The sequence below is a fragment of the Primulina eburnea genome, chromosome 11 (assembly GCF_022965805.1).
Source record: "Primulina eburnea isolate SZY01 chromosome 11, ASM2296580v1, whole genome shotgun sequence".
Lineage (NCBI taxonomy): Eukaryota > Viridiplantae > Streptophyta > Magnoliopsida > Lamiales > Gesneriaceae > Primulina > Primulina eburnea.
The window spans coordinates 26,016,684-26,031,869 of NC_133111.1; the positions used below are offsets into that span (position 1 = coordinate 26,016,684).

The 15,186-nt window shown below is 39.0% G+C and overlaps 1 protein-coding gene and 1 long non-coding RNA gene across 2 annotated transcripts; both read right to left on the reverse strand.

The window, feature by feature from the left end:
* Nucleotides 1-2,978: 2,978 nt before the first annotated feature.
* On the reverse strand, nucleotides 2,979-4,509 carry LOC140805091 (uncharacterized). The gene is made up of 4 exons (XR_012112265.1): nucleotides 4,233-4,509; nucleotides 4,114-4,137; nucleotides 3,803-3,869; nucleotides 2,979-3,218 (listed from the first exon to the last, which is right to left on the reverse strand). It is a non-coding gene; the product is annotated as an uncharacterized lncRNA (long non-coding RNA).
* Nucleotides 4,510-6,345: 1,836 nt separating this feature from the next.
* Nucleotides 6,346-11,064, reverse strand: LOC140805482 (uncharacterized). The gene is made up of 5 exons (XM_073161753.1): nucleotides 10,809-11,064; nucleotides 8,111-9,572; nucleotides 7,665-8,022; nucleotides 6,703-7,349; nucleotides 6,346-6,432 (listed from the first exon to the last, which is right to left on the reverse strand). Exons 2-5 carry the CDS (start codon nucleotides 9,569-9,571, stop codon nucleotides 6,346-6,348), a joined length of 2,553 nt encoding a protein of 850 aa, XP_073017854.1. The 5' UTR covers nucleotide 9,572; nucleotides 10,809-11,064.
* Nucleotides 11,065-15,186: the final 4,122 nt, after the last annotated feature.

Sequence of the window (15,186 nt, forward strand, 5' to 3'; positions counted from 1 at the left end):
TTGATTGAGATTCATTGTTATATTGTTGACTGGGATCAGATTGTATACCGATTTGAGTATTGATCAGAACAGATTCTGAACTGAGATATATACTGATATTGTATTTATGTTATTTGTCATTATCAGATCGATATGGACAGATTCGACTTCGAGACTTCGTCTTCGTCAGACCGGGACGACAAAGGTATAATTCATGTGATATTCGGGAAGACATAACTCAAATCAGATCTCATTTGAGTTTCCCAATAAAATCACATACTAGATTGATGTTTATGTTTTGATATGATTATGCTTTGTTTATAGATTTATATGCATTGCATTTCATATAGGAGAGTCTTGACAGACAGTCATACCTCTAGACGTTCGGTGTATCGTTACATAGGAGCAGACACCCTCCGACTGTAGATTATTCGATACAGATATGACCGAAGTCTAGGAATAAGACGTACGTTACCCCGATTGGGAGAGTAGGTAACAGACAGTGACGTCTTATTCACACCGGGATCCCTAGAGTCAGCATGGAGTCGAGTCTAGACATGATTTGACTAGAACTGCATGTGTTTATGAATGTGGTTTCATAGACTATGAAACCCATGTTTATTGCTTTCAGTTATGATAGCATGTTATATGATTTGATTTAAATTGCATGTTTATCTGAATGGAATTGCATGCTTATTTTGATTTGATTTCATAGATTATGAAATCTATTACTTTTGGATATGATCATGATAGCATGTGTTATGATTTAGATTGTTTCTATACATGCTTACCATGTTTTATACTGGGATTTATTCTCACCGGAGTTATCCGGCTGTTGTCTTGTTTTGTATGTGTGCATGACAACAGGTGGGGCTGGTTCGGGGTCAAGAGGATGAGGAGAGAAGAAGAGTTAGCGTGGTGATTCCGGACTTACTGTAGATTTGGTTTATTACTTGAACTTAGTAACCGAACCTTAGACTTAGATTGTACAATATTGTACTTTTATACTGAAATATATTTTATACTGAGATGTATATTATTTAGATTCCATTACCTTCCGCATTTACATTTTAAAAAGAAAAATTTTTAGACCCTGATTATCAGAACTGATAATTAAATCCCAACGATGATTAAGAAGATGATTAGCATCCGGGTCCCCACAACAGGAGTTTTCATCTCATGTCCTTAGGCGCTCGATTTAATTAAAAGACCTAGGTAATGTTTTGATGACAATTGCCACGTTTCATTGGTATGTACCGTAGGGTGATCATCGTCGCTTTGGGAATTTGCACGAATATGGTTTGATGATATGGCATGCTAGGATGAGTCTTGGAGTGTCGATTTGTAGTCCGTATAATCGAGTCCAGACTGTTAAGCGAAACCTGTTTAGAATTTCCGAAGTTTTAATTGTCCCGCAGGTACACGGACCCGCACACGGACCCTGGCAAGGGGTCCGTGCCTTTGTTTCTTTTCGGTGTTTGTTTCCAGAGTCTACACGGATCCCCACACGGACCCGGACACGGGGTCCGTGTCCACCTTTCCTTTCGAGCCTTCTCACCCGAGTCTACACGGACCCCTACACGGAGGTAGGCACGGGGTCCGTGTCCTTCACGATTTTGGGAAAAATCTTATACTATGCTTGGAGGTTCGATGTCGTGGGTTAGTACAATGGTTTACAAGGTCGAGTCATGGGAATTGTAGAACGTCCTAAGGGATTAAATGAGCTCGTGAGTAAGCTTGATTATTATGTCTAAGTGTATTATTTATGCATTCGAATTAATGTTAGAATGTGTAGCAACGGCCCCGATCAAAGTCCAATGAATCCCTCAACACGAAGTAAGTATGTTGACGTGCAAGAAAATATTTTTATGTTTTTGAGGTATGCTAAATGTCTTGTGACCAAATTGAATGGGTTTGGAAGTCGGTGAACATGGCCGAGGACCTCTCCTCCCCGTTAAACTATGTACGGGTTAGATCGTGGTTGGAAAGCGTTAAATTATGAACGGGGACTAACCAGCCCGTTAAATTATGAACGGGGATCTCATGTATGCGGCAGTGGATACGTCCCTGTCAGCCCAGTACTGTGATTTGTCTGATCAGGGGTTTATTACGTATGAGTCACTTGCTTTGAAACATCGTCTACGCAAAATGAAATCATGTATGTTTAAGTATGAACAAGTACGCATGCATGTTTATGAAAGCTTCTAAGTTATGGCACGTCTATGTATGTATGCAAGTTCAAGTTCATTTCAAATCCAAGTTTCAAGTATGTGTGTCCTATTTTAAAGTTGCATGCGATTTTGTTATGTATTACTTGCTATTCCAGTTTATACGTGTTGAGTCTTTAGATTCACTAGACTTGATCGATTAAGGTGAGGACGATCATGACGAGACGAGGGGTGGGGACCAAGGAGCCGGCTTGGACTGAGCAGAAGGCTAGACCCGAGGACCGCCCACGTCATTTTAAGATTTTAAGCATGAAAATATTAATACGCTGATTTTATGTTTTGGTTGCTAGACATTTTGAACAAGCCTTTCTTTTAGCAAAGTTTTAGTGGTGAATGGATGATGTAGTGACGATCATATTGATTTTATTTTCGTATTCAAGAAAATTTTTAATTCTTCCGCAAATTTTAAGTAGTAAGAGTACGGTTCGTTACACCAGGTATGAAGAATGATATTGCGTTGTATATTTCTGAATGCCTAACATGTCAGCAGGTTAAGATTGAGCACCAAAGACTTGCAGGATTGTTGCACTCATTACCGATACCTCAGTGGAAATGGGAACACATCACAATGGACTTTGTTATTGGACTTACAATGTGAGGGCCCGTTATCCTAATAACGATTTATTAACATGCAATCATGATTAATCTGTTAACAGCGGAAAAGTGAGTTAAAAATTTGCAGTTGGGCCTATAAAAATTTCGGCATGACCTTCCTGTAAATATAACATACCCGAAAATCAAATACTCAAAATAAACAATGCGTGCCCTCAATAAACACAACAGCATACACACGTGCCAGCCAGACACGATCATGACATATACAAACCAAAATATCATAGAGCCGACAAGGCTTGATAATACCATAATACAATCCTCCAAATATATATATATAGTATTTAGGGAGACAGCAACACCACGCAGTACCTAAATACAACTGAGCCTACTCTCAAGGAGCTCTGGTACTTCCCGAGGCTTCCTCTCGAGCACCTGAGGTCGAACCACCTGTACCACCTGTCATGTCCACACACAAAAGACACGACAGCCCCCTCTCGGGGGTCAGTAACCCCAGTACGAGACATCAAGAAACCACGATATATGACATAGAAATGCAATGATGCCATGCATGAATGCAATGCATGAATAGGTGCAAGATATCAGGATATCAGGAGTCAAATGATCGATATCAACAATCATACATATATGCTCGAGCTGGTCCACGAAGGCAGCGGACCGTGCCTGGGATATGGCCCAGCCTCGAAGCCAGCAACTACCTAAGCCGGACCGAATCAAGGTAGCCAAACATCTCTAGGACACCATATCATATCATATATATAACGGATCTCAACCGAAATATAACTGGATCTCAATAATAGATAGGCTCAATATGATATGTTCAGTGGTATTGATATGTCTAACCAAAATAAAATGTGTGTAAACAAAAGAAATATTTTATTTTATTTTGCACATCAATTACCAACTGATAATATGCGAGTCAGCATATAATATCACATAAATCAGCAAATAGCAAATAAATCATACACAGGATCATCAGATGCCTCTGTCAGACATCGTGAAAATAACTGATCTCTACCTACCTCAAATAATTTACCAGTAACTTAAATTCTCAAGAAAGTCCTGGAATTGCCAACTCAGACAAATCACCTGAATATTAATTTAAATGGTCTTATTATCATATAACAATTTCATAACCATTTAAATTCTCTAAAAATCCGATTTCAACTCTTTAGACATTTTAAATTCTTAAAATTCCAATATTTGACTAAAATGCCTAAATCAATTATTTCTATTTTAATTCGTCGCAAAACATCGAACTAGCTGATACTCGATTTATTCATCTCACTAATTGAAAAATCTTTTGTAAAATATTCTGAAATTTGTTCAATACCTCGAATCAACTCAAAGTTTGTACCTACATCCAAAAATATAACCAATATCAATATTGATATCAAATTTAACCAAAAAATAGAGAAATCCTTAGACAATTTCTGGAATCATAGTTTATACCTCAATATATATACCAAAACGAAGCTTATGAACCAGAGAACAAAAGCCCTCAATCAATTTCCGAACTCCGACAACGCACAACTGCGATTCAACGGTGAAGTCGACGGCGGGTTTGACGAAAAGTGTCGAGAAATACTTCAATATGGGTACCAAAACGTAGCTCTCGTCGAGAGCTTTCCAACCATATATTTATTTGAATTTTTCGATCACCGGTGCGGCTAAAATCGACGGTCAAAGCGGCGGCGGTGGAATGAAACTTTTTACAGAAAGTTACGAGGAAAGAGATGAGTGAATTCGTGCGTGTTTATGGTGTAGTGTGTGTGAGAGAGAGTGTTATAATATATATATATATATATATATATATATATATATATATATTTTTATATATATATATATATTATTTGTGTTTATCCTTTGTTCTTTTGTGTTCGAAACTTGACCCGGTCTATTTTATTTCAACTTCCGTGTGCTATAACATTTAAATATGCATAAACACACAATTAATTATTTGACTTAATTATTTTAAATTCCTCAATTTAAAATAATTAATCTTAATTATCGCCAAATAATATATAATTAAATCTGGTCATTACATTTCTCCCCTCTAACAAAAGATTTCGTCCTCGAAATCAAAACACACAACACACCCCTCATATACAACCTAGTCACACATCTACCACTGATAGTACATAGGAAAGTCAGATTACATGGAATAATTTGTGACAGTTTCAAACAAGTGAGGCCATTCTTGCCGCATTTTAGCCTCCAATTCCCATGTAGCATCTTCAGTCCCATGTCTACTCCACTAAACCATAACCAGTGGAATCGTCTTATTTCGAAGTTGCTTATCCTTTCGATTAAGAATCTGTATAGGATACTCAACATAGCTAAGAGAACTGTCCAACTCCACATCCTCGGGTCTCAGAACATGAGATGGATCTGTCTCATACTTCCGCAGCATAGATACATGAAACACATCATGAATAGTAGACAAACTCTGCAGCAAGTCCAATCTATAAGCCAATAAACCGATCCTCTCAATAATAGTATACGGTCCAATATAACGTGGAGCTAACTTCCCTTTTCGCCCAAATCTCATCGTTCCACGAAACGGTGAAACTTTCAAGAAAACTTGATCGCCAACTTGAAATTCTAAAGGTCTACGTCTTTTATTTGCGCAGCTAGCTTGACGATCCTGAGATGCTTTCATTCTTTTTCTAATCAAATTTATCTTTTCATTCATATCTTCAACGAACTCAGGTTGTGCCAATGGTTTTTCTCGAACTTCATTCCAACATACGGGAGATCGACACCTTCTACCATACAAAGCTTCGAATGGTGCCATCCCAATAGTTGTTTGAAAACTATTATTGTAGGAGAATTCAACCAAGGGTAAAGATTCTTGCCAGTTTCCACCAAAATCCATAACCACTTATCGTAACATATCTTCCAAAGTTTGTATAGTCCTCTCTGTCTGACCATCTGTTTGAGGATGATAAGCTGTACTCATTGCCAACTTAGTACCCAAAGCATTCTGAAGACTACTCCAAAACTTGGAAGCAAATCTAAGATCTCGGTCAGATACAATAGATACTGGAACTCCATGCAATCGAATAACATTATCCACATATAATCGTGCCATTTTATTATAAGCATAGTTACGATCGTATGGAATAAAATGTGCTGATTTAGACAATCTGTCGACTATCACCCAGATAGCATCACAACCTCTGTTTGATCTGGGCAAGTGAGTCACAAAATCCATTGCAATATGTTCCCAGTTCCATTGTGGTATTTCTAAACTCTGTAACATACCTCCAGGTTTCATTCTCTCGGCTTTAACCTGCTGGCATGTCAAACATTTCGCTACAAATTCTGAAATGTCTCTTTTCATCGCATCCCACCAGAAATATGGCTTCAGTATGTGGTACATTCTATGAGTACCAGGATGGACACTATGACGACTACAATGTGCCTCTTGAAGCAATGTTTCTCTCAATCATGTGACATTTGGTACCACCAATCTGTTATTCATTCGTAAACAACCATCTGATGAGATATTGTATTTATCTGGGTTACCAGACAAAACCAGATCTTTCGATTTCTGAACCTGTTAATCATTCTTTTGAGCTTTCTTGATCTTCGAAATAATCTTCTGCTCAAATTGTAAAGCAGATACAATAAAATGATTGCCTTTCGGCTGAAAATTTCAACCAGAAGTACATAAATCATCATAATTCTGCCAGACATGGATAGATGCTATCATAACATCCTGATACTTCCGGCTTAATGCATCAGCAACTTAATTCATTTTTCCTGGCCGATACTGTATTTCACAGTCAAAATCTTTCAACAAATCTAACCATCGTCTCTGCCTCATATTCAGTTCTGATTGAGTAAACAGATATTTCAAACTCTTATGATCTGAGTAGATAATAAACTGCTCACCATATAGATAATGTCGCCAAACTTTTAAAGCAAAAACAATGGCTGCTAGTTCAAGATCATGAACTGGATATCGAGATTCATGTGTTTTCAATTGCCTTGAAGCATAGGCAATAACTTTTCCATGTTGCATTAAAACACATCCCAAACCTCTTGATGATGCATCAGTACAAACCACAAATCCACCTGATCCAGATGGTAATGCCAACACTGGTGCTGTTGTCAACTTCTCTTTCAATGTAACAAAACTATTCTCACATTCATCTGACCAAATAAATCTTGCATCTTTCTTAGTCAGTTGGGTAATAGGTCGGGCAATATGCGAAAATCCTTCAATGAATCGTCTATAATACCCAGCCAATCCCATAAAACTTCGAATCTCTGGTATATTGGTTGGTCCAGCCCAATTCAGGACTGCTTCAACTTTACTCGGATCTACAGATATACCTTGGGCTGATATCACATGACCCAAAAATATCACGCTATCCATCCAAAATTCACACTTTGACAACTTAGCATACAATTGAGAATCTCGAAGTGTTTGAAGAACCAATCGTAAATGCTCTTTATGTTCCCGTTTTGATTTCGAATACACCAGTATATCATCAATAAAGACAATCACAAATTTATCCAGAAAATTTCTGAATGCTCTATTCATCAAATCCATAAACACTGCCGGTTCATTTGTTAAACCAAATGGCATTACTAGAAATTCATAATGCCCATATCTAGTTCTGAAAGCTGTTTTAGGAACATCGTCTTCTCTAACCCGAAGTTGATGGTATCCTGATCGAAGATCAATCTTCGAATAAACAGAATTTCCTTGAAGCTGATCAAACAAGTCATCAATTCTAGGCAGAGGATATTTATTTTTAACAGTAACTCGATTGAGCTGCCTATAATCAATGCACATTCTCATGGAACCATCTTTCTTCTTTACGAATAGTACAGGTACTCCCCAGGGTGACATACTAGGGCGTATATAACCTTTTTCGAGTAAATCCTGTAACTGCTCTTTCAATTCTTTTAGTTCTGCAGGAGCCATTCTGTACGGCGCTCTAGAGATCGGCGCAGTACCCGGCATCAAGTCGATGCTAAAATCAATTTCTCTCTGCGGTGGAAAGCCTGGTATTTCTTCAGGAAAGACATCAGGAAATTCTTTTGCTACTGGGATATCAGATAATTTCGGTTCTTTCTTGGTAGCATCCACAGCATAAACCATATATCCCTCATTTCCTAAAGATAATAATCTAAACATTTCCATCGCTGAGACTAACGGTATCTTAGCCTGTGATCCTCGACCATAAAAATTCCATTTGCTACCATAGTAATGGCCTAAATCGTACTACACCATGAAAACAATCTACAGTGGCTCGATAACTAGACAGTGTGTCCATACCAATGATACAATCAAAATCATGCATCGGTAATACAATCAAGTTTGTGATCATAATGCTATCATCGAAATGCAACACACAATCTAACACAATTTGCCCAGATGGAATAAATCGACCAGCTGGCGTAGACACAAATACAGTTTCATGAAATGGTGTAGTCCAGAGTTCATATTTATCAACATAATCGGATGCAATGAATGAATGAGATGCTCCAGTATCAAATAAAACTCGTGCAATATGATCGTAAATAAGGCAAGTACCTGCGATCACACCGCCTGGATCCTCTCTAGCCTGATCCTCGGTCAAAGCATATACTCGAGCTTGTTGAGGACCCTGGAAAGACTGTGGCACATTACCCCTGACCTGTGGGTAACTGGACTGCTGGTAGGATGGTGCAGGAGAAAATTGTCGCTGAGATGAGCCACCTGGAAAACTACCTGTGGCATAAGGCAACTGTTGTGGCTGCATCTGTCCCTGTGCACGGTTCGGACAAACTCGGGCAAAATTCCCTGACTGACCACAAGTATGACATGAACCCACTACTCCACTACATTGTGCAGTAGGATGTCTTCCTCCGCATCGATCACAGTAAATCACGGGGTACTGTCCACCTGTTGCACTTTGCGAACTGCTCGAACTAGAGGAATTGGAATGATATTTCTTTTTAAACTGTTTTCCTTTTGGTCTTAATTGTTTTTGTTTCTGCTGTTGGTATGACTGCTGAGATTGAAAAGATGGTGTACCTGCTGAAAAAAATGAACCACCACTAGGCATTTGTGGAGACTGTGGTTGTCTACCCCTTTTCAATCCAGCCTCAATCCCAATCGCCTTGTCCACAGCTTCGGCATAAGTTGCAGGCGATCCAGCCATAACCATAGCATGTATTTGGTAGTCCAGTCCTTCCAAAAATTTTGAAATTTTCCCTTTTTCACTCACGGCCACATGTGGTACATAAGTGAGAAGAGCAGAAAGTTGCCGAGCATATTCTTCCACAGACATATTACCCTGAACGAGTCGATAAAATTCAGATTCTCTGGCTGAGTAGTAGGATGGTGGAGCATATTCTTGGAGAAATTTAGCACGAAACACCTCCCAAGAGATCTGACTACCTGTTTGTTGCAGTACATTTGTTTTAGCCTCCCACCAACGCTGTGCACGATCCCGTAGTTGGAGGACTGCCATAGTTAATTTTCTATCAGCATCATAATGTACTGTGTTGAACAGGAATTCCATGTGTTTCAACCATCCTTCTGCTCGATCACTGCCTTCATTTCCAAAGAATTTCGCAGGATGCATATTCTGAAATCGAGCTACAGCCAATTCCATTTCATCAACTCGGTGTACTAACTGTTCTACCTCTGCATCAGCTTTAGCGGCTATCTCTGCAGCAGCACGCCCACGTCTACCTCGAGGAACTCTATCATTTCCTCCGATATTCTGTGTCCCAGACTCCTGAGCCACTTCTTTTCCTTTCCCTTTATTTCCTCTAGTTGCCATTCTACAGGATTTAAGGTTAAATTCCCAAAATATTCAATAACCTCAATGTAATCCAAAACACTGAAATAAAACTCAAATGTATAATCTACATGTCATATCCCTAAGATACTAACATGTAATTCATTCCAGGCAAGAGCAAGTAATTTCAAATAATCAAACACATGCGCACAAATTTCTTGTGCCTAAACTCGAGTGTACTAACTCTAGTGTGAGCGTATCCCAGTCTACGCTCTGATACCAACTGTGAGGGCCCGTTATCCTAATAACGATTTATTAACATGCAATCATGATTAATCAGTTAACAGCGGAAAAGTGAGTTAAAAAATTGCAGTTGGGCCTATAAAAATTTCGGCATGACCTTCCTGTAAATAGGACATACCCGAAAATCAAATACTCAAAATAAACAATGCGTGACCTCAATAAACACAACAGCATACACACGTGCCAGCCAGACACGATCATGACATATACAAACCAAAATATCATAGAGCCAAGGCTCGATAATACCATAATACAATCCTCCAAATATATATATAGTATCTGGGAGACAGCAACACCACGCAGTACCTAAATACAACTGAGCCTACTCTCAAGGAGCTCTGGTACCTCCCGAGGCTTCCTCTCGAGCACCTGAGGTCGAACCACCTGTACCACCTGTCATGTCCACACACAAAAGACACGACAGCCCCCTCTCGGGGGTCAGTAACCCAGTACGAGACATCAAGAAACCACGATATATGACATAGAAATGCAATGATGCCATGCATGAATGCAATGCATGAATAGGTGCAAGATATCAGGATATCAGGAGTCAAATGATCGATATCAACAATCATACATATATGCTCGAGCTGGTCCACGAAGGCAGCGGACCGTGCCTGGGATATGGCCCAGCCTCGAAGCCAGCAACTACCTAAGCCGGACCGAATCAAGGTAGCCAAACATCTCCAGGACACCATATCATATCATATATATAACGGATCTCAACCGAAATATAACTGGATCTCAATAATAGATAGGCTCAATATGATATGTTCAGTGGTATTGATGTGTCTAACCAAAATAAAATGTGTGTAAACAAAAGAAATATTTTATTTTATTTTGCACATCAATTACCAACTGATAATATGCGAGTCAGCATATAATATCACATAAATCAGCAAATAGCAAATAAATCATACACAGGATCATCAGATGCCTCTGTCAGACATCGTGAAAATAACTGATCTCTACCTACCTCAACTAATTTACCAGTAACTTAAATCCTCAAGAAAGTCCTGGAATTGCCAACTCAGACAAATCACCTGAATATTAATTTAAATGGTCTTAATATCATATAACAATTTCATAACCATTTAAATTCTCTAAAAATCCAATTTCAACTATTTAGACATTTTAAATTCTTAAAATTCCAATATTTGACTAAAATGCCTAAATCAATTATTTCTATTTTAATTCGTCGCAAAACATCGAACTAGCTGATACTCGATTTATTCATCTCACTAATTCAAAAATCTTTTGTAAAATATTCTGAAATTTGTTCAATACCTCGATTCAACTCAAAGTTTGTACCTACATCCAAAAATATAACCAATATCAATATTGTTATCAAATTTAACCAAAAAATGGAGAAATCCTTAGACAATTCCAGAATCATAGTTTATACCTCAATATATATACCAAAACGAAGCTTATGAACCAGAGAACAAATCCCTCAATCAATTTCCGAACTCCGACAACGCACAACTGCGATTCAACGGTGAAGTCGACGGCGGGTTTGACGAAAAGTGTCGAGAAATACTTCAATATGGGTACCAAAACGTAGCTCTCGTCGAGAGCTTTCCAACCATATATTTATTTGAATTTTTCGATCACCGGTGCGGCTAAAATCGATGGTCAAAGCGGCGGCGGTGGAATGAAACTTTTTACAGAAAGTTACGGGGAAAGAGATGAGTGAATTCGTGCGTGTTTATGGTGTAGTGTGTGTGATAGAGAGTGTTATAATATATATATATATATATATATATATATATATATATATATATTTATATATATATATATATTATTTGTGTTTATCCTTTGTTCTTTTGTGTTCGAAACTTGACCCGGTCTATTTTATTTCAACTTCCGTGTGCTATAACATTTAAATATGCATAAACACACAATTTAATTATTTGGCTTAATTATTTTAAATTCCTGAATTTAAAATAATTAATCTTAATTATCGCCAAATAATATATAATTAAATCTGGTCATTACATACAAAGACGCAGAAAGGTTATAATTCAATTTGGGTTATTGTTGATCGTTTAACCAAGTCATCACATTTCCTTCCGGTCAAGACAACTTATTCGATGAATCAATATGCTGAGGCTTATGTTCAAGAGATTGTTAGACTACATGGGATACCTGTGTCAATTTTTTCTGATCGTCATCCAAGATTTACATCTGAACTCTGGAAGAGTTTGCATAGAGCTTTGGGTACAAAGTTGGTCTTTAACATAGCTTATCTGTGACACCCTGACCCGAAACAATAAAAATACGCAGCGGAAATAAATTTTTTCTTTAAAATATGGAAGGAGTTTCAAAATACATTTCATAAAATGTTTACAAAAATAATCACATGATCATTCAAATGACATACAAAATACAAAATAATCATTCTCATGATCATGTCCCAAAATGATACAAAATAGTCTTCCTTCCAACGGTGTATGCATATGACCTCCATCCACGATCACTGCCCTGATCTGTCACTCTTATCTGCATCACATGAAAATAACTGAAATGAGTATACAAACTCAGCAAGTGGAACTCTACATAGCAATGATACATAGTATACTCTGTAAAACATGGCTTTGAAATCATAAATACCATCAACTCTGAAACATGAATACTGTAGCAATAACTGTAGCAATAGCATAGCAATAGATAGCAATACGATGGTATTTCTCTTTTCTATGGTTGGATTGATATCAATAGTATCTATGACTATGGTTGCCAATATCCCATCGATATAAATCGATAACTGTGAGGGGATAAAAGCCTATGGGCATCATCATCTAATTGCATGCAATGCTCTGACTATGATTAATCAATCCAATAAAAACATTTGAACTCTGAATAACATTTAAAGCCGTCGTTTAGCAATCTCTATATTTTCTTGTATTCCCTTTTAACAATAGTGAGATATACAATACCTCCAATAGATAATCAATGAAATCAATACATAACAATGGATCAATGGAAGGGAATAACACTTTGAAACCTTTAAAACACAATACATATAATATCATGTGAGCAAAAAGGATGAAATTCCACATACAAACCAATAGAACACCTCCAAACTAACTCTTGGTACACCACCTACAATAATAATCCATAAATAACACCAATATCAACTCTATATCCAAGAATACAAGTCAAATATTCCATTAAACCAACAAAACATCAAGCCCAAGTAAACCCTTAACTCAAAACCTTAATAGAATCGCACCAAAAGCTTACCTAAGCTTCCTTATACCACGGAGAACGTCGATCTCAAGTCGGAAATCGAAACAAAGCCAAGAATCAAAGGTAGGAAGCAATTGAAATGGATGAAAACCCTTGAGAAATGAGAGAAAATCGGAAATGGAGGAAAGAAGATAAGGTAGGTATGGCCAACAACTCCCAAAAAGTCACTTAAAAACTCGCCCATACTTACACCGCGGGTGCGGTCACACAAGCACCGCGGGTGCGCTAAGCTCACGGCCAACCAAAATAAATCCCATGCACAAACACCGCGGGTGCGGTGTTACAAATACCGCGGGTGCGGTCTCACCGCGGGTGCGGTCCTTGCACTGCCGCGGGTGCGGTGTCCTCACGGCCTTCAACTTCCAAAATGGTGAATAGTACACCACGGGGGCACTCCTCTAAGAGCGCGGGTGCACTCTACTCACGGCAATGAACAGTAATAAATCAACTAAACTCGATCCGAAACGCTGAAACGAACAATCAACACCAACTAATACCTCAACAAAACAATAACCAATAATACTATAGCCCAAAACACAACCAATCATCTAATCACAAAACCCAAATAACAAGCGAAACTTAAATCGTACCGTACACCGGGCTCGGCTATTACAATCTCCTCTCCTTAGAGGAATTTCGTCCTCGAAATTGACGTCACTGCACGAACAACTCAGGATACCTCTCTCTCATCTCAGTCTCTGGTTCCCACGTAGCCTCCTCAATCAAATGGTTCCTCCAAAGGACTTTAACGATGCCGATCTCTTTGTTCCTCAATACTCTAACTGTGCGATCCAAAATCTGAATCGGAATCTCTTGGTAAGTCAAATTCGGCGTCAAGTCCAATGGCTCGTGGCGAAGAACATGGGAAGGATCTGCAATATACTTCCTGAGCATCGATACGTGAAACACATTATGGACTCTGTCAAGATCGGGCGGTAGGGCTAATCTGTAGGCTCGGTCACCAACTCTGTCCAATATCTCGAATGGACCAATGAATCTCGGACTCAACTTGCCCTTCTTGCCAAATCTCATCACACCCTTGAGAGGTGCTATCTTCAGAAATACATGATCGCCAACCTCAAACTGCAAAGGTCTGCGACGAACATCTGCATAGCTCTTCTGCCTCGACTGAGCAGTCTTCATCCTCTCTCTGATAACTGCAACAACATCGGCAGTCTGCTGGACCAACTCGGGACCCAACATCTTCCTCTCTCCAACCTCATCCCAAAACAAAAGAGATCTGCACTTTCTGCCATAAAGTGCCTCATACGGTGCCATGCCAATCGACACCTGGTAGCTATTGTTGTACGTGAACTCCACAAGTGGCAATTTAGAATCCCAGCTACCAGAATAATCAATAGTACAAGCTCTGAGCATATCCTCAAGAATCTGAATGACTCTCTCTGACTGACCGTCGCTCTGAGGATGATAAACTGTACTGAAAGCTAATCGAGAACCCATAGCTCTGTGAAGACTCTTCCAAAACTCGGAGGTAAACCTGGGGTCACGATCAGACACAATCGACACGGGCACACCATGAAGTCTAACAATCTCTGCAATGTAGTCCTCGGCATACTGATTCATCGAGTACGTCGTCTTGACTGGGAGAAAATGAGCGGACTTGGTCAATCTATCAACAATGACCCAAATAGAATTATAACCTTTCGGCACTCTGGGAAGACCAGTCACGAAATCCATCGTGATATGCTCCCACTTCCACTGAGGAATCGGCAAAGATAGCAATGTCCCAGCAGGTCTCTGATGCTCAATCTTCACCTGCTGACAAGTAAGGCACTGAGAAATGAACAAAGCAACATCTTTCTTCATACCTGGCCACCAATAGAGTCGACGAAGATCCTGATACATCTTCGTACTGCCTGGATGAATCGAATAAGGTGCGGTATGAGCCTCTGTCAAGACGTCTCTACGAATATCGTCGCCACTAGGAACACAAATGCGGCCTCTGAAAGTCACCAATCCATCGCCATTCAGACCAAACTCTGAATTACCCCTCTCCTGAGCTCTAGCTCTCAACTCTGTCAACTGAACATCAGTCGACTGCTCTCTACGGATCCTGTCCGTCAAAGTAGATCGAATGACCA

Bases quoted from the DNA above. Each gene is read 5' to 3' on its own strand.
- LOC140805482 (XM_073161753.1), bottom strand. From the start codon at position 9,571: ATGGCAACTAGAGGAAATAAAGGGAAAGGAAAAGAAGTGGCTCAGGAG. The intron at 8,023-8,110 runs GTATTACCGATG...TTCATGGTGTAG, and splicing joins TTATGATCACAAACTTGATT to TACGATTTAGGCCATTACTA. The intron at 7,350-7,664 runs GTTATATACGCC...ATGAACCGGCAG, and splicing joins ACAGGATTTACTCGAAAAAG to TGTTTATGGATTTGATGAAT.